This window comes from Equus przewalskii, chromosome 16 (genome assembly GCF_037783145.1).
Source record: "Equus przewalskii isolate Varuska chromosome 16, EquPr2, whole genome shotgun sequence".
Lineage (NCBI taxonomy): Eukaryota > Metazoa > Chordata > Mammalia > Perissodactyla > Equidae > Equus > Equus przewalskii.
Genome location: NC_091846.1, coordinates 14,559,878 through 14,580,533, shown reverse-complemented (window position 1 = coordinate 14,580,533; position 20,656 = coordinate 14,559,878). Strand labels below are relative to the sequence as shown.

The window sequence follows — 20,656 nt, the reverse complement described above, 5'->3', positions numbered from 1 at the left end:
GCACTGATGACCATAGATGCACCTCATTCATACTGAATGGTTATTATCAAACTGTTATAGCAATTTCATTCTTCAAACTTCAGCCAAGGGGTTCTTTGGAAATGGGAGAGTATTTGGAAAGACTATCTGAAGCCTGCACATCATTTCCTTTGGGGACCCTAAATAATGCCGTGTTCTCCCAACTTTCCACTGTAAGGCTTACAGCACCTTTGATCTGTCAGGGTAGTGCTACCAGGGATTGACACAGAGCAGAATCCCAGAGGTGCCTTGCAGATGGAACTACAAACAAGTAAGACAAGAGCTAATACTAAACATGGGCCAAAAAAATCTACCACCCCAGGAAGGTTTGTCTGTGGTCCTCCGATATCCAAGGGAAAATGCTATTAGAAAGTCTATTTCATACAGCTCTCAATGGGTGTCTTCAATTGGCCACTCCAAGTGCTCAAAGGAAATTGAAAATAGATAGAAGTCAGCAGTGTTGCCTGTGCCTTCTGTTATTATTATACATATTGTGAACAAAATATTACACCACATAGCCAAAGACAGAGAGCAGTGTGCTTGAAATTATTCATTTTGATCACATCAACTTGAAAAATGACACTTAGCTCTGTTAAAGTTCTTATTGGAGAATAAGATGAGTAAATATCAAAAGCTTGTTTTAAAACTTTTATTTTGCATGACTACAAGAAGTCGGGCAGCATGGGAGTTTCCAAGTTTAACATAGCCTGAGCGGCAGGTATACGGTTGCCATAGTCTGCATATCTAAATCTCAGCAATAACTTAAAATTTCTATTATCCTTTTATGAAAGTTTCCATTTTTGTTTCAACTAGAGTTAGAAGGCATCTAAAGGAGATCATTATATTCGTATTATGCTACAAGTATTTTTCTTCACTAATTACCCCAAACAGTGATCATCATGTGCGAACTATGACATCAGCTACTAAAAAACATATTTGTTGCTAAAATCATGTGCTGACTTTTACTGCTGTCGAGGAATATTACATTCAGAGGAATAAAGGGGAGCTCCTTTTCCACATGTTGTTGCATTCGCTCTGTTATGAAAATAAAGGGCACTTCATAGCCTATTGATATATCAAGTAATAAATGTGACAGTTCCCGGTTCTATTTTCCTTATCCCGTCTTCCTGCACAACTGAAACATAACATGTTTCTTACTAGTAACAGATGCTCGAATCCTTCTTTTGAAATGCCTCTGGAGAAGCTGCCCGTTGATTCCATTAGCCGGGAAGTGGCTTTATGCAGACGTCCACTGGCAGGGATGCGTTGGTGTAATTGCTGTTCTGCTGACCCCTTGCTGAGTGCTATGCTTTTCTCTTGTAGGTGGTGTGCCTTCAGGACTTTTTTGGTGACGATGACATTTTTATTGCATGTGGACCGGAGAAGTTCCGTTACCAGGATGATTTCTTGCTAGATGAAAGTGGTAAGGAAAAAAAGTTCAAAACCAGGGGAAATTTGAGGCAGCTTTCCAAAATGAGCTGCACCAGGCCAAGATTATGTCAACCCCAAAGCTACCAAATCAGTTTCAGACCCTTGACCAGCCTGTCTTTTCCATATCTCAGATTTCTTTTGATTTTTTTTTATATAGAAAACAGATGAAATGATCATTGGAAAGGTTAAATCATTTAGAAGAATAAATTACCAATGGCTAATTTATAACCATTTCATAACTAAATTGATGTTCTACAGAAAACCGTGGTGCAGATTTCTATATTTTTAATTGTATATTTTTCTCAAAATTTATAGTTGACAGATTTATAAGCATAAAATTATTGAGTGTGTTTCTAGGCTCAGCTTTCATGTGGCGTCCTTTAGTTCCTAACTGGGAAAGTGGCCTGGTATCCCTTTTCTTTTAAATATTTCAGAATTTGTATGTTATTAGCATCTGTGAGGGATCCAAAGAGAAGAGGGTAGTGGTCCTTCCATTAAAATGAAATGTGATTGTCTGTGATTGATAAAGAAGAGACAGTTGATAAAGAGGGAAAGACATATCTTAGGACGTGAATATGAAAGGTTGTGACTTCAAGAATGATTTTTTTTGACGCTATAAATCACCTCAGAATCTAACAGCGTCACAGAAAAGATTATTGCACTGAGCAGAGACCTTTCTTTGATAATATTGCTTCTAGTTCAATGAGGGAAATATTACACATTTATTGACAATTCAAATTCCAGATAGTTGGAAATGCTTTTTGAAGTGATAATGAATTTTTTGCTTAGATGAATGCAAAAAAACCAAATTAATAAGCTTTTGACAAAGTGGATAGGAAATTTTTGAGCACTAACATAATAGAGTAGGTGATGTAATGAATGCAGTGGTCCCACTCTAACACTGCTGATGTACATTCACAAAGAGTATCTATATTATTTGCATATAAACATAGCTACATGCGTTTAAATATGCTACAAAATATGCTAGGGAGGTCATTTTTAAATGTAGGGAGGGATAAGAAAGAGTGCCCCTTTATCATGAAAAATTCAAATGCCCAATAAAAGTATATGCGATATGATAGATAACATGATAGAAGTGTCGTTTGAAGAGATTTGAGTTGTTTGGGTTCGAAGGTCCTAACTGGAAGACTGGTTTGGTATCTCCTCTGAATAAGTTTCCTGTAAATACATCCTATCTTTATCTCTGATAGACGTGTCTTTTAGGGTCAAAGATTTATGTAAATTTGTCACGCATACAGTATCCTTGGGGAGGGCCTCTCCCCATCACACCCCTTTTTCAGGCTATGACAGCGTTGCCATTGTGCAGAACAAGTGAATTGTTCGGAGTCAGACAGAAGAGCCGACAGCAGTTTTGAGAAAAATAAACTGCCTTGACTTTCAATTTAAAGAAAATAGCTGCTTCTGATAGAATGGTCCGAGAGAACAGATGTGTTCTGAAATGAAAGTTTCATTTGTTGCTTTGATATAGGAAACAGCCTGTCAAATTCAAGCTGGAATAAGCTCAGTTTCAGATTAGCAGTGTTGGCCTGGGATCCCCAAGTCCTTCGACTCTATTGAGCCCCCAGGTAGACTTGGGGCCTCTCCTCCACCTAGCCCGGCTTGAGAGGCCGTGGGGCTGGGCTTTCCCTGCTGACCATGTGCTCTCAACCCAGGATGCTGCAGCCTACTCAGATTCACCTGGGATGATGGGCTTGCAGGCTTTCTGAAAGGGACAGCGGAAAATCTCCTGTGATTTCCCTTTAGAATCCTTTCTCATTAAAAAGAATACACACAGATTATCTATCTATCTATCTATCTATCTATCTATCTATCTATCTATCTATCTATCTATCTACACAGCAGTCCTTGTGCACATTTTCGTCAGGACACCTTGCCAATAATGTATGGTTTGGCTCTTTTGAAGGACCACTTCAAACTATTTTAGTAAGAAAGTGAGAATTTCACATCCTTTCCCCTGATGAATATACCCTAACCATTTCTTGGTGTGAAATACATTTGCTGAGTAACAGAGTCCTCCTCCATCCTGGAAGAAACACGTGGATTGGGGGAGGGGGCAGAAGAAGAATCTAAATTGGGATTTTACTTCCTTGGATGAACTTACCCGGAGACTAAATTCACACGTTGACAACTGCAATTTCCCCGTTGCTTGTACAGCATGTTCTTGTGCTAATGTATTAAAATTTGAGTCTTTTTAAGTGCTCTGAGCATGATTTAGCCCAGCTTATCCGTACTTGCTAAATGGTATTTGCACATTGAGGCTTCATTTGGCCTGTACCGTAGCAACTTCCTAAAAGGAGCATCAGCAGGGGGTACAGACATCCTAAGAATTAATACTCGTGCGGGGCTCTGGTTGATTTAATGGCACCAAGAAGTGGTCTTTTGCTGCAAGGCAGCGTTTTATTTTATCTTTCAAAATTAACCCAGCTCCCAGTGTGTTCAGGATTAGCAATAATGCATCCCCCTAATTACTGCTGGGAAAGCTCCTGGAGACAGCTCTTAAGGTCTTTCCAGTGAGGAGTTTTGCCATTATAGATGTGCATGTCATGGGGCGACACTGGAGCCAGATCAATATTAGAAACTGTGAGGGAGCCTCCTTCCTCCCATCAGTTTTCACATGGAAAAAAAATGCCCCCCTTTTTCCAGCTCAAAATGTAACCATTTTAGCAATACCGTCATCAATCAGTGGAGTCTTAGCACCTTTGAAAATGGTGGATACAGCACTATATATAGAGATAGACAGGCCAGCAGATCCTTTCCCTGCGTGGCTTGCTGTCTAATTTAGAATGATGAAACATAGTCAAGGAAAATGCCAAATTGGAGACAGGAAGCTTAACATGGTTTTGCTGATATATTGATGATAAACTGACAAATTTGTGATTTGTTGCCGTGAAAAAGGGATGGGAGTTTGTTGAGAAATGCCTACCTCATACCTGGGAGGGACAGTGAACTCCTTGGTGATGAGCCTGTCGCAGGATGTCACCTGTCTGGCCCCCCGGCCCCAAAGTCAATGCCCCCCAAACCTGCTTGGCCAGTTTCTTCACCCACTCACCTCATCCCTGCTGCCTGCTCAGGAATCTAAAATCTTTCATCCTCTTCTTTTTACCAGTTCCTGAGTGCTCTTGATTCTGATGTTAATAGGCATTGCTTCAAACCTACTTAGTTCTTTTGCTTAGATGTTGTGTGAGGTTCCTATGCCTGCCATAACAAAGTGCCACAAACTGAGTGGCTTAAAACAACAGAAATTGATTCTCCAACAGTTGTAGCGGCCAGAAGTCCAATATCAAGGTATAGGAAGGGCTGTGCTCTCTCTCAAGGCTCTAGGGAAGCATCCTTCTGTGCCTCTTCCTAGTATCTGTCGGCTGCTGACAATCCTTGGCATCCTTTGGCTTGTTGAGCATCACTCCAACCTCTGCCTCTGCCTTCACGTGGCCTTCTTCTTTGTGGATCCGAATTTTCCTCTTCTTTTAAGGACACCAGTTATACATTTAGGGCCCACCTAATCCGGTGTGACCTCATCTTAACATAATCACATCAGCACAGACCCGATTTCCAAATAAGGTCACATTCCCAGGTACCAAGGTTAGGACTTTGCCCTGTCTTTTTGGGGGCACACAATTCATTCCACAGCGGATGTTGTTTGAAGTCATGCAGATTTTATTTGAACTTGAGTTACAAGTAAACTCATTTTTACTTGTTTGTTTGAGCCCCCTTTAGATTTGCACAGTTATAGCTTTATATTAATTAGTAGAACACATAAACGGCAGAGCTGTGACAAGGCTGCCCCCTCATCTTTCATAGATAGGGTCACTCACCTGGTGGATCAGAGGAATGCTGTGGGATGCTCTAAGAATTTCACCAATGCATTTGACAGAGCCCCTCTTGAAATCCCTTTGACTAAGATGAAAATATATCTGAATGATATAGGTGGTTATATATTTAATTGACTGAACCGTCCTGTCCAAAAGGTACTGATTTATAGGTTGCTGTTGAATATGCTGGAGGAGATTCTATTGGCCCATAAGGTCCTGAAAGGAGGGACTGTTTGGTGAGAATCACATCATGGGGTTCTGTCTTGGATTCTGTATATTTTATCATGGTTAGAAATGCCCGTTTGAGAATGTGGATGGTATGGATGAAATCTGGGGGGGGGGGGGGGGGAGGCTAATATGGTGGAAGACAGAATGAGGACCTGCAGGGATTTTAACAGACGGATTGTATCTAAGAAAATAAGATTGAATTAGTATAAGCAAAAAGTAGTGCTCTAGGAATTTTTTATTAAAAACAAAGAAGCCAACTCTACAAGCTTGGTTAGGAGCAATGTAGTTTAAATAGTAGCACATGAAAATTACTTTTAGTTGACAGCAGGCTTGTTGTAGGATGTGGCTCATTTGCTGTATGTATGTAGGCTGTATGTATGTTTTATAATATTGTATGTTATAAAACCTTTCAGCTTCTCCGATTGAAGATGGTGGATGTTGACTGAAACAAAAAATTAAAATTAAACATGTTATTAAAAATTCACAAAACTAGTATAGAAGTATAGTATAGTAAATATAGTGTGAAAGTATAGAAGAAATTTAAATAATTGAGCTTTCACATCATGTTTTTTGTAAGTTGGTAGCTTTTCTACTTCTGAAGTTATGAAAGTTTAAAACTGCACTAAGGGGCCTGGCCCAGTGGCATAGCGGTTAAGTTTGTGCCGTCCACGTCAGAGGCCCAGGGTTCGCCAGTTCGCTTCCCGGGCACGGACCTGCACACCACTTATCAAGCTATGCTGTGGCAGGCATCCCACATGTAAAACAGAGGAAGATGGGCACGGATGTTAGCTCAGGGCCATCTTCCTCAGCAGCATTGAGGTGGATTGGCAGTGGATGTTAGCTCAGGGCTCATCTTCCTCAAAAACAGAAAAAAGTGCACTGAGACTTTTGGGATACTGTGTGTGTGTGTGCACACGTGTGTGTCTCTGTGTGTGCAAGCATGCACAGTGTCTTATCTCTGGGGAATGAGAGCCCAACTTCTGCCTGCACTAGGCAGGCCCACCTGGAGTACAGTGTGTATGTGGTATGTGATTCTAGAATGGATACTTCCTCAGCTTCTCTTATGGACCCCCATGGTTTTGGGGACCCAGGATCCGCTTGGTGAATGCTTCTAGAAATGTTCTATCCTGACCTCTTTCCAGGGACCCCTATCCTGAACGGGATGAGACAGAAGCTGCAGCAGGCACCCTTCACTACAGGATCCTGATTGCTTTCCCCAACTCTGGGTGTTAAGAAAATAGGGTTGGAACGTGGAATAGTAGAAACAGCATTGGTTTGGGGTTGGAAGACATAAGTCTAGCGCAAGCTCCATGTCCTGCTTGCTGTGTGGTCTCTGTATCTTCAAGCCTGTTTCCTATTCTGTAAAACACCTTTTTTTCCTGGGTTGTAATGGACCTCAAATGAGATAATAAATGTCAAAGCACGTTCAAAACTGTGTTCCTTATTACTTAGTGAGTGATGTTAGTGACTGACGCCTCAGCTGAAATCTACCTCGTAGTGGATTGCAGCTGGACTCAGCCGTGTAAATTCATTTGCAGGGCTTAATTGGAGACAGATGTCACCAAGATTTGCTTTTGGTGCTCTTTAGAACCAAAAAGCGATTATCTATTGCTTTCTTCCCACTCTCAACTTTTATTCCTTTGGTGGAGGTAAGAGGGAATTAAGGGACCTTTGAAGATATGCACCCTTCTCTGGAGGGAACCTATGGAAGATTAAACTAAACCACATTTAGAACCAGTCAGACTTCTAAAACCGACACTGTTCAGGAGTCCCAGCCCTTTTGTCCCCAGTGAATTGGGTCAAAGGGATTTTTGATGGCCTCGCTGCTCTGTTCTGGGGCTGGTGATCCTGGGAAACCACAAGCTTATTGGCAACACCAGGAAAATGCTCAGAGTCTAAAGACCAGGCCTCCTCACAAAGTGGTTTTTGAACTACTGCTAACAAAATTCATTCATTCTTTCATGCATCCATTCATTTATTGAATAAGCTAAGCTAACTTACCATGTGCCAGGCAGTGTGCTAGGCACAAATAACTGTTGACAGTAACACTTACACGAAATGTGACCGTTCATATGACTTTTAATATTGCTTATGTCTAAGGATGTCAAAGGATCTTAGGTACTGAACTTCGACTTAGAATATTAAATATTGCTTACTGCTCTCGTGTATTTTATCTCTTTGGAAAAATGTTCTAGTAAAATGATTAATGGGTCACAGCAGGCTAACAATTCTTTATGGATTTAAATTTTAATTGGATCATATGCCCAGTTTTAATTGAATCTATGGGCAGACTACTTTGAGATGCATGGCACTTGATGCTGGAATATTTTATTGTTTCAATAGATGTTAACTCTAGGAATGTACAATTCTTATTTTTAAGAAGACATTATAGCTGTTTTGTTGAATAATTGCCAAGTGTCTGTGACATTTTATTGTCCTATAGAAAATCTGTTTTGATCATTCCTGATCGCATTGATTTGTAGAATGCAGCCTGATGTTTGAAATAGAGGGGTTTGGGGGTCCTGTTTGTTTTGAGTTCCAAACAGAGAGCACATGGTAGTGGGCTTTGCTCTTGTCAGCATGATCGCATATGCCTCTTAGCAGTGGAGAAACTACAGAGGTGCTGGAGACTTTCTCTACCATAGCTACATTTTAGCTCATGCATAAATATAAAGTTTTCCAAAACATAGTGATGTTTTCAATTTTAACCCACTGCCAAGCTATAGAGACACATAGAGTATTGTACTTTGGAGACAGACTCTAACTCAAGCCAAACTAGTTCCTTTGCTACAAATAGACGATTTTCTACTTAGGAAATCACGACATTGTATAACACTTGCAATCTTTTCTTTATGCTTCTCTTCTGGTCCACATGGGCTTCTTTTTATTGTGTTCAGTAACAGTGACACCTGAATTGTTGACATGGGAAAATCCTACTAAATATAACATTGAAAATGAATCCTGTACACTAAGAGTCTTGGAGGTCATTAGTTCACCCTCCCTCCCTTTGTAGAAGTCCTCCCCACAGCATTGCAACCCCAACTTGAACCCTCAGTTGATGACAGCTCACAACTGTATAAGAAGGTCAATTCCACTGTCCATTAGTGCTGATTTTTAACAAGTTCTTTCTTATACTAAGCCCAAATTAATCTCTCTCTACCTTGTACACAGTGGTCCTAATTCTGCTCTCCTGGGTGATGATACCATCCACCGCCTTCATTCTTAGAAGATGAGCTTTTCTCCTAGGCCACTGGGATAATCAGAGTCATTCACTATAAACTATTTATTTTCCTTTTCTTCTAGACCAAAAGGTCCCTATCTCTTCACTCATCTTCTCCCCTCTTCTCCTCTTTCAAGGAAGAAGGGTCTCTCTTCCTTTCTATAGGCAATGATAGTGTTCTTGAGTTTGTCTTCTCTCTTTATCTTTGTAGCCCTGCCTTATCAGTGCTCCTTTCCCATTGTTCTTGTGGATTTGTTGTTTTTAATCTATCTTTACTGTCTTTTTCTCCTCAACACACAGCCATGCCTGAATTTCTCCTATCCTAAAAGAGCCTTCAGTCATCTCTATCATCTCATCAAGTCACAATGCCCTGGGGGGCTGGCCCCATAGCCGAGTGGTTAAGTTTGCGTGCTCCGCTGCAGGCGGCCCAGTGTTTCTTCAGTTCAAATCCTGGGCGCGGACATGGCACTGCTCATCAAGCCACGCTGGGGCAGCGTCCCACATGCCACAACTAGAAGGACCCACAATGAAGACTATACAACTATGTACCGGGGGGCTTTGGGGAGAAAAAGGAAAAAAAAAAATCTTTAAAAAAAATATCACAATACCCTTTCTGTCTCTGCCAAATAGCTTTAAACCCCCCCTAAAATTACTGTTTTTGAGGCCTCCCCCTCCTCATCCTTACTCATTGTTTTTTACCTTTGGGTAAATGGTACCTTGAACCCACAAGAATTATGCGTTTTTTCATTAAAAACATTGTCTGGCTGTGTCCTTTTAAATTTATATAGTGGCAGAAGTTCTCCTTTTGCCACTGAATGGCACTTAGGCAGTCTCAAGATTTTTCTGTTCCCTCCTAAGAAAGTAGAAAGTATTAGAGAGTCTTCAAGCTACAAATCACCATCTCAATTCAGAAGTGAACATGCCTAGTACCACACACTAGTCATTCACACTTGGAGTTCTTTTTCTATACCTGTCCAGGGCCCAATGTAGTGAGTCCTTTCTCTGAAGGAAAAAGATAGGGTTGATGCCCTCTCTCCTTTTCACTCACCTCTTCCCTGTTGTTTTCCATCCTTTCAGGATTGGACTAGGGAAGGGGAAATGGAGCAGAATGATGAGAAAGGGGAGGTGGAAAGTCCTTTCTTGACTGTACTCTTGTAGATGGCTTCAGGCTCATTGGGCCAGCAGATGTTATATGAAGCCAACTTCTCTTATAGACGTGTTCGTGGGTTCCTCAGGGACTCTCACAGGGAACATTCCATTCTTCTTTGTCTAGTCAGTTCAGTTTCTTCCAGCTTTGGATGTTTCTCCCTCAGTCTTTGTTTTCCAAAGCTCTCCCTTTTGGCCTCAGATGATCCTCTTGGGAAGGATTTAAATTAGCTTCATGCCAACTCACTCCCTCGCATCCATCTAAACACTCATACATCCTTTGCCCCAACGATAAGCCACCCACTGCAACCAGGCCTCCTTTACTCTGTTGCCATAGGTTCTCTGGCAAGAGCCAAACACTCAAGCACCAGTCTATTATTTCCTTCTGTCCTCACATGACACTGACCAAGCTCTTCAGATCTCCCAGTGAAGCCCCAGCTGAGGTGAGGGGAAGCATCTCCAGTCTTTTGGAATGAGGGAATTCATAGCACAGCTCTCTCTAAGGAAATTCTTCTCGCAAATCCCCTTTCTCTCTAATAACTTAAGCCTTTTATACCTTTGAAGTAGGGAAGAAGACTAAGGCTTGAATTATTTATTTATATCTACTTCAAGATTTCTGGAAGGTGATCCATCTCACAATTCACTTTGGTTTCTAATACACATTCCCTTGGAGTCTGGGTGAAAATTCCATTTTCAATCCTATTACATTTGTAACTGCCTTCCTCTCCCACCACATATGTAATAGTTCCACTAAACAAAGATAACCTTTAAATCACTATATCCAGTGTTCTCCATTTTTTTCTTTTTCCTCCTTGACTTTGTAGCATTTGACATTTTTGATTATTTTCTCCTTGAAAGTCTCCCCCTGGTCCTTCATGGTGTTTTGCTATCCCGGTCTTCTGCCTACCTCCTTGATTACTCCTGAGCTTCTTTTAGGTTTGTTCTTCTGCTGTATATCCTCTGATAATTGTTCCCTAAGATTCGTTCCTCAACCCTTTTTTTTATACTTAATTACTCTCTATTCCTAGCCAAGTTCATCTACCTTAATGGTTTCAACGATGATGGTTATGGTAGACGGAGACGGTGACAAATGGCAACCAGATGGTATGCAATAAGCAAAGCCTTTGAAGTATGTATAATTTTCCCAATTTTACAATTAAGGAAATTAAGGCTTTGATGATAAATAATTTGTCCAAGGCCACACAGCTAGTTAATGTTGAAGGCAGAGTTCAAACCCAAATTTGTGTATGTTTGACAACACACTCTTAATGTCTAAGTATACCTCCTCTCAAATCTGCATGTCTAACTCTGACTCCTCTCTTGAGCTCCAGAAGCATATTTCCAACTTTCTATTATGAATTTCCTTATGATTATGCAGCCACCTGAATTTCAACACATCCCACGACAACTCATCATCTTCTTGGTCAACTTTATCTCCCCCTCTGTGTTTCCTGTATTAGTTCGTGGCATCAGTATCCTCCTTAAAGGCTGTAAAACATGGAGTTGTCTTTTACTCACCCTGCACCTTCACTCCTCACACCCAACATTTTGTCCCCCTGCTTTCCAGTACCACTGCCATTGTCTTAGGTCAGTTCCTCACAATCTCTTGCTTAGACTTTTATATTGACTCTTTAACTTGCTTTCCGGGTTCCAGTCGTTAATCATTCCACACCATGTTTGAACACAGATTGATTCTCCTAAATTCACTTGAGTAGCCCTCCACTGTCCAGAACTCCTTGGCATGCCATTCTAGGACAGTAATAATTCAGCTTTGTTGTATCTTTCCAGCTGTTATCCTTGCTTTCCTCTTCAGCACTCCAGCCACAGTATTATTTGCTGGTCTCCTGAAAGCCGTTTATTTTCAGCATCTCCACCTGTGCTCCTACTGTCCCATCAACCTGGAAGACTCTTCCTTCTCCCTTCACTGCCCACCAAACTCCCTCTTGCCCTTTGAAGTTCAGTTCAAAAGTTGCCTCTCTGTAACACCTTTCCTCACCTACTTGGTTTCAGTCCATTACTGATTTCTCATTCTTTTTATAGATATTTATCTCAGTTAATTCTCAGAAAAACTCTGCAGTGTTGCTTTACAAATAAAGAACAGCAAGTTAAGGGAAGTTAAGAAACGTCTCAAGGTCACATTCCCAGTGGGTAACAGAGTTGGAATGAAAACAGGGATCACAGATCTTTGTTTTCCTCTTACTAGATTGTAAGTGTCTTGAAGTTGGTCCTGTGTATCATTAATCTCTATATCCCACAGCACCTGTCACAGTGCTCTGAATGTAGTGAGGGCCCAAGCAATGTTAGCAGAATCAGTGGATGCAGAAGAAGTCTATTTCACCTGTCAACCCTTCGGACACTTGAAGACTGAGGCCCAGTATTTCCCCAAAGCTGATTTTTCCAGGTTTCTTAGGCAAAAGTCCTTCAAATGTTTCTCTTAAGACCACCCTACTGTCCTGGTTACATTTCTTTTAATAGTTCATGGTCAGCAATATCCTCCTTAAACCCAGAACTGAATGCAGTACTCCTAGAGGGCTTCAAATAGTGTGGAAAATAGAAACGTATTTAATAACGGCATCAAACTTGTTCAAATGCAGCCTAAGAGTGACTATGATTTCTTTAAGCAGTTGCCAAGCAGTGCAGACTCATGGTTAGCTTGTGGCCAGCTGAACTCTCTGGTTCTTTCTGGTCTGATGTCAAGGCAGGTTCTACTTGTTTAATTGCATGTTTGAACCTCATTCCAGTACTTTTAAGTGTATCCATGCCAGATAGCATCTTATTAATATTAGTCATTAGTTCTGGCCATTTAAGAGCCATAAACATTCCAAATTCTGCCTGAGGATAAATAATGGCAGAGAATGGAGTTGAAATAAGGTCTGCCTGACTTCCAGGCCCTTGCTCTTCCCGACTAAGTTGTGCTGCTAGAGACCTGTAGCCAAAGACCAGTAGCATAGCTGCCTGAAAGCTCTCAGATGAAATGAAAAAGAAATGAAAAGCTACCATAACCTTCATATGTCCCTTCGGGGCCGGCAGTGGCAGGGCAGCCTCAGGCCTGATGTCCATCTTTGGCCAGGTCATTCTTTACCTGCAGCTGGATAATGTCCCACAGAGGAGGACAACAGGCTTTTTGTCCCCTCCACTGACCTGCCCCTTCCCTGAGTACAGGAGGACACAGCTAGGACTTTCCTGCTCTGAACGTGAGTCCACAGGGCGTATGCACTCAGGTTTTTGTTCCTGTTGAAATCTGCCAATTCAATTCCCCACACCAAGCGTGTGTCAAGCATTCTTGAAGTTTAAACAGAGGAAGTTCTGCAAAGTTAAACATCTACTTACTGGAAAGCAGATGAAGTGAAAGTTAGTGTGGAAAAATAGTTGATGAGGGGCTGGCCCGGTGGCGTAGAGGTTAAGTTCTCATGTTCCGCTTGGGCGGCCCGGGGTTCAGTTCTCCGGTTCGAATCCCGGGTGCGGACATGGCACCGCTTGGCAAGCCATGCTGTGGTAGGCGTCGCACGTATAAAGTGGAGGAAGATGGGCACGGATGTTAGCTCAGGGCCAGTCTTCCTCAGCAAAAAGAGGAGGATTGGCAGTAGTTAGCTCAGGGCTAATCCTTCTCAAAAAAAAAAAAAAAATACTTGATGCGAAGGTAATTTTAAAATCTAGTTTCAAAACTGGGTAATTCATATGTGTGTGGATATCGGTTGTCTTGATAGATTCTCATTATTGTAAGTGTTCTGAATAACTGGAATATAATAAGACACTGATATTGTATGACTTTTTTCTGCCTAAAGCGAGGTTTTCCCTCTTCACAGCTCTGGAAGATAAATGGATAAAGTCTTTAGTCAAAAAAATGATTGTGTGGATGACTTATCTTCGTGTTTCAATAGGCAGAATCACTGTGAAATCATGAGTCCCATTTTTCTTGGAGACCTAAAACAGATCTGAGTAAGAGTTTCTCTAAATTCATATGAATCTTAATCAAATAATCAGAACAAAGCCACAGAAAAGCAGCAGCTTTGTCAAGAAGTGCCAGCAGTGGAGCTGAAAGAATCCCCACCTGTAAGTGCAGGGGAAGAAGGTAAGTAAAGTAAGCCATTGTGAGAAGGTCAAGGTGAAACTAGCGTCATCTTGATCAAAGACAAAATCAGCCTCTACATTTAGTGTAGCTATTAAGGTAGACTAGGGCCAGTGAATACAGTGATTGCCTTTGTCCACTTGTGGGGCATCCCACTGATGTGACAGCTGGGACATCTCACTGATATGACCACAGAGCTCCCTGCCCAACTATTGAGAACTGAGGTTATAAAGCTTTTGTGTTTATTAGCTCTGGAGAAAACCAAATTTCTTCTTTTATAGGTTTGCCCCTCAACCTTAGTGTCAACTTAGCTACATTTATGTTTTAATACCTTTTTTGTTCATTTCACACTTGAAAGCCTTTCAGCAGAATTATTCTGAGAATGCCATTAGATGTCAGAAGATTAGTTTATATTATGATTAGTTTTAAAAACTTGTGGAAAAATGAGTGCTGTTGTTTCTTCTTCTTCAAGTGAGATATAAAATGTTATCCTATGTGATGGGTTTTCCAAGTATGAAAATTAGGATAGCTCAGATACTAAATAGGAGGATTTATAGACAATTAACCTGAATTCAACTTATTATATCACAGGAGCCTGATCTTATAATATATGTGTGTATATGCATATAGACATAGATTTTACTCAATTTGACTAATATTTATTGAATTTCTACTATGTGCCGGGCACTGTTCTGGGCACTAAGCATATAACAGTGAACTAAAGAGAGAAAACTTCTTGCCCATATGAAGCCTATGTTCTAGGAGAGGAAGATATTTAATAAACATAATCATAAGTAAAATTACATAGTATATTAGAAGGTAAGTGCTCTGAAGAAGAATGAAGCAAGGAAAGGAAGAAAAGGAGTGTGTGGAGTGGGATGTGTGGGAGGATGTGGGTGGGCTGCAATTGTAAATATGTAGTTGGAGAAGACTTCATAAGAAGATGACATTTGAGCAAAGGCTTGAAGGAGGTGATAGAGCCAGCCATGAAGATCCCAGAGGGACCATGCTTCAGGCCAGGTGAACAGTTAGTGCAAAGAGCCTGAGGTGGGCGTGTGCCTGATGTATCCCCTGCAGAACTCTATAGTGGCAGATGGGCTGCAGGACTGCACTGCAATTCCTACACTTAACTCTCCAGAGTTAGCACAGACTTCACAGGTTGAGAGCACGATCCGCAGCAAGACCACCCTAATTTCAGATACCAGCCAATTCATAAGTCGCCAGGCCAATTCATAAGTCCCCAGTCAGTCAGTGCATTAGCATCAGCCTAAAATGCACCCTCAGAAGAGCACCAGCCCTGGAGGAAGAGGGTCGTGGTTCCCACCAACTCCTGCCCTTATCACCTGTATGACCCTGAACAAAGTCTATATCCTTTCTGAGTCTGTGACTGCTAGTAAAATGGAGATAAAATTAGTACCAATGAAAAAACATTGCCATGAGGATTAAATGAAGTGATGTGGGTGAAAATCATGTCAAAAAGCTGTAATGCAGTGGACAAATGTTACAATTTGATATTATTACTATTTTGTGTGCTTAGAAACCCTCATCTGTGGATTAAAGTGGAACAGACTTGAGATCTTTATTTTGAACTATTTCAACAAACATTTATATGAACAATATGTTAGTGAATATGGGAGCCGCTAAATTATGATGAAAATTTTCAGCACAAACAACTCACAGAAAGAGGCCGTCCATGGTAGGCAGCAGTGCTTAATAAACTCTGATTGGAAAGCGGTACAAAGGCCACTTGGCAACCCAAAGAGGATGCCTCAGAAGTCAGAGCATGTGATGATGCACACCTAGCTTCATATACTAACTGCAAGTTTAGGTAAAGTACCCAATTCTTGAGGTTTCAGGCGGGGAAGACACTGACAGAGAATAAGGCTGCATAGCTTGAGGTTCACGTGGAGTCATATTTGCTATAGTATCTGCTTGCTTTGTTCTCTGCACGTGTATAATTACAGTCCATATACAGAAACCCATCTGCCAGCAAATAGATCAGAATGATGAGAGCTTTCCAAAAAGACAACAAAAAATGATTCTTGACTTAAAGGTAATCAAAGTAATGTACTGTTTATCAAAAAGTGCATTAAAAATAGAAATATGCAACTTAAAACATAAAAATAGAGTAAGACTTTTTCTTAACCCATTTTGTAGCCCAAGAAAAGTATTCTATCAAACTGATATCATTATTTTTAAAATTCCTTTAGGATGTTTCTCTTTATTGGGACCAATCCTATAGGCTAGTTAGTAGACGGCATCATTTCTGCAGCTTTCCCTTAACATGATGAGAGCATTAGCATATTTTATATAGTCTTTTAGATGTGCTGCAGCTAATTATATAATTTCTCATCTTTGGTTTGTAGCCAGCAGCAGGACTCTGTGTTTGAATTATTTAGAGTGATGATAGTTCTCTGGCTTAACTATCTCTTTTCTAGCAGTTTGCAAAGGAAGCTTGGCCCAGCACGCCTATGGCAGGGCCATCTTGGAAGAATTCTAGCTAGTCTCTCTCTTCGCCACTCCTCTGTCCAGTAGACTTCCAAGGAGGGCAGGAGGAAAGCCAGTCTGTAGCACATTAACTAATCTATGAAGTTGCCAACTAGAGGAGGGAAACTTTGCTTCTAAAATTGTTTGCTCACCTTTGGATTTTGGTGGTGAAGATTTAGCAAGCAGCTGCTCAGGTGTAGTGCATGGTTCCAAAAAATTTTGCGTAAGTTGAGGATCGGCACTTTTGTCTGTAAAGAGCCAGATAGTAAATATTTTGGGCTTAACAGACCATAAGGTCTTGTTGCAATTCCTCAGCCTTACTTTTGGAATGTGAAAGCAGCCACGGACAATACGTAAACACATGAGCGAGGCTGGTTAAAATAAAACTTTATTCGTAAGAACAGGCAGTGGGCCGGATCTGGCTTGCAGGCTGTAGTTACTGAACTCTGGTCTGAATTGTTGATTTTTAGTCTTCTGGGGAATATGCTCCTTCATGAGAACTTAATGAGAGATATGGACTCTTCTCCAGAAAAATAAACATTTTTATGCACAAGTGCGTACACGCACACGCACACAGCTTCAATTTCAAGAAGTTATATATCTCGAAGACTCAGCCATGGATCCAGGTCAAGAACTCTTGGTCTAGGTGGTATTTTCCTAACAGAGAGCCTTTGCAGTGACCTACAACATACTCTGGGACAGCCTTTCTTTAAAAAAACAAGATGATTTTGTTCCTATTTACCTCATATCAGAAACTCCAGACTTTAATCAGACTCTGCAGTTTACATGGAGACATAGAAGTCTTGCACTAGAAGGGGCAGTGGCACACATCAAGGGGCTTTAGAGGGAAGAAGCCATGGACACTTTGGAAAGATAGAGCAGAAGTATAATGTGGGAAGAGATGGGGGTTGGGGGCAGTTCACTTGTGACACTTAAGTAAACAGTGGGTGACTTGGGTACAGGCCTGTAATTTTAAACACAGCTGCAATATGCACCTCCTTATGATCCCTCTTGGACTTTCTTGGCCCACATTGCCCTCTCTTTTTGCTAGAACAGAGTCTAGTCTAACATCTACTTTTGTTCCCCTTTTTATTTTTCTCTCATTGTCTCACGGATGTTAGTGTCAAGATTCCCTGAATTTATTGTGACATTCTCAAAGGCAAGGGGCTAGTATTTTATATTCTCTTTTAACTTCCCAGTGCCCAAGACTATTATCTGTGTGCCTCACCTCCTCTTCCTCAAACTCCCTTCTGCACGCAACTTCCCAGACACACCAGACCCTCGTTCTGCAGGTGTGTCTTGTATGCCTGCCCAGGCGATTCACTCGGCTCCCCCCACCACTGCACCTGGTGAAGTGCTGGTCACTAGAGCCTCCCCGGAATCTCTTGTGTTGCTGTGGCGCTTTATGCTTCAAGTATATGACCTGATCACACTGGATTGTGATTGTTTTCATCCCTATAGGTCCACTTTAGGTGGGCATGAGCAGTAACACAGGCCAGGCACTGTTAGTAGAGTAAATGGCTGGACAGACAAACGGCAGGTATTCAATAAGCAAGTATTTATTGGTTGAGGGTAACTACAAGATATGGGGGGAGGGAAACAGAGAAATAACTTTAAAAGAGAAGGAATTTGATTAGTTTGAAGTATGTTTATTTTCTAAGACTATCTCCTCAACATTTCTCTTTTCTGACTTAGTGGTAATTATAAAGAGAAATGTGCGGAGCCAAGCAGCCTGCAAAGGAGGCTGTGCTACCCTGTTGAATAGGTGTCCCTGGGACAATATCTGTCCTCTTCTCCACGGACACTGCCCACACAAGGACTCCCAGGTCCTGGCTGCCTGGTGGCGCTGTCCTCTGTAAACCAAAGTGGTGCAGCTTCCTGAGGGAGGTGAAATTTGGGGGTCAGTGTTCCAGAAGTGACAGCTATAGGGTGATTGTGTGCACTTCCGGTTCAGGTGGCCCAGGCACTGGCAGGATGACCCCTAGGGTTCACTGTGCAGGGTCTCCCTGCTTGGATCTGCTTGACCTCAAAAGAACTGAACCCAGGACCAGCTCGAACGATGTTCTAGCATCAAAATGACCTGACTACCATGAGGATCAGGTGGATACAAGGTCCTAAGAGCTTATTGTCCCTCTGTCACTACTGTCAGTGTTACAAACAGATAGGCTGGAGTGTGCATCTTCACACTACAAGCTTTCTCCTTGGTCACAAGCTAGTGGTGAATAGTGCAGTGCCTAAGTGCATGGTCTCTGGATGGCCAGAGTTCAGTCCCAGCTTCAGCCCATACTAGCTTTGAGTCTTAATAGCTCTCTGCCTCAGTTTCCCCATCTGTAAGTTGCAGCTAACAATAGCGTGTACCTTAAAGGTTTATTGTGAGAATTAAATAAATAGACCATATAGAAGGTAGTGCTAAGGTAAAGTAACACTCAATAAATGTTTCATTATTATTATTAATGCTGTGTGAATTTGCGTTTGGTAGCACTAGAGTTCTGCTCCCTAGCGGAACACTGTCCTAGCAAATGGAGTGGGCCGAGGGTGTACTGATAGCACATTCCAGCTATAACCACCTGCTACTTAGTCTAGAAGGAGTTGGACCCTAGACACACACAAACCTTTGTGAACATGAAGCAGTAGGAGACCCCTGGCGTCTCTTCTGCCCTTCAAGGGCATTCTTCACAGAACTGACGCCCTTCTGGGGCAGGTGTGGGAGGCCTATGTCTAACACATTGATGTCTTGTAATCCACCAGCTGCGCCATATATATTGCAAGTTGAAGGTCAGAGAGACAATAAAACCTCCCCAAGATCACACAGTACATGGCAGACCTGGAATATGAACCTGGATCTCCCTGCCCCCTAACCCCGACACATTATCTTTGCCTTGAGATCATCTCTTGTTGGGACCAATTATAGCTCTTAGTGATTTAAAAATTGGCCAAGATATATATTGCATGGCTTTTAATTAATATAAAAGTTTGGTTTCTGTTTAATTATTGTTGGTAGTGATTGTTCTTTGTGCTTCTGATGATAGAGAACACAGAGACCTGAAAGTACCCCTCACTGTCTTTGTCTAAAACACAATTCAAGGCTGTGCTTCCTGCTGGCAGACTATGACTCATTGGTGAATCAGGGGGCTGAGCCAGCCTGTGTCCTTTATGTTTAGGGCCACCAGCGTTATCATTTGTCTTATGCCGCCACTGCTCCCTCATAAGTTTCCCAACACCCACAGAATCGACTGTCTCTTCCTCCGTAATGTTTCTCAGGCCCAGGGCAGCCCACCAAGTCCTGGCCATCTTCCCGGTGACTCAGATGCCCTTTAGGCAGCTCAGGGCAAAGGTGGTGAAATAGTGAAGCTGAGGGTGTTTCAGACTCTGCTCCAGAACTGGGTTAGGAGTCCTCTGAGGTCACTTAGTCCTTTGACACGAGTCCTGAGACTCTGGTTTCTAAGGTCCTTACCAGCTCTCCTCCTCTGTGCACATTCTTTTTTATCAGAGTGCAGAACTTTGGGAGATCTTCCAAGCCACCTTCCCTTCTAGAGATCTTTTTCAGTCTTTCAGTGGTTAATTTTCTGGCTGATTGACCTATTCATTTTGCTGAAGTTCCTGATTCATAGTAGTTACTCGATTTCTTTAAGATGCCAGGATAGAAGCCCAGTCATTTTCAGGAACCCTGTCTTTGGGTAACTGGGCTTTCCATTTCTAGAGTCATGGTTTTCAAGCCTTGCTTCTGTGCGAGGCAGCTCTTGGGGCTCTGCTTCTTCAGGTCTAAAGCAAATCCTGTGCTGAGACAAGCTTTGTGGGCCCTGGATGGCCATGGACTTGGCGGTCAGACGTCTGTTTTAGTCCCGGTTGGGCCACTTGAAGCCATTTGACTTTGGGGAAGTACCTTAACAGCTCAGAGCCTATTTCTTCATAGAGTTTTTTGTGAGGATTAAAAAAAATAACATATGCCAGGTGTTTGCCCTAGTTCCTGACCTGGATTGATGCCTAATAAATGTCAGTTTCCTTCCATCTCCCTCCATTCCCTTCCAGTGCTAAAATTCCAAGCTGTATTAACATCAACGGAAAGCATGCAGTTTTATGTTCTTTACCATTTGCAAAGTGCTTATATGTGCTCTTTCCTGCAGTCCTTACAACAACCCTGTTTGCAGATAGAAATTTTTAGTTACGTTGTGCAGCTAAAGAAATACATTCAGAAGCCAGATCTGAGTTTCAGTCAATGCTCCATTC

At 41.8% G+C, this 20,656-nt stretch overlaps 1 protein-coding gene across 13 annotated transcripts in view; it reads left to right on the top strand.

Moving 5' to 3' along the window:
• The window catches only part of DCLK1 (doublecortin like kinase 1), a 324,739-nt gene that overhangs the window by 169,371 nt on the left and 134,712 nt on the right, over positions 1-20,656 (top strand). For all 13 annotated transcript variants that reach the window (XM_070578004.1, XM_070578000.1, XM_070578003.1 and 10 more), the window contains exon 4: positions 1,342-1,441. In XM_070578004.1, the coding sequence (XP_070434105.1) occupies positions 1,342-1,441 (100 nt within the window). The remainder of the gene's footprint in view (positions 1-1,341; positions 1,442-20,656) is intronic.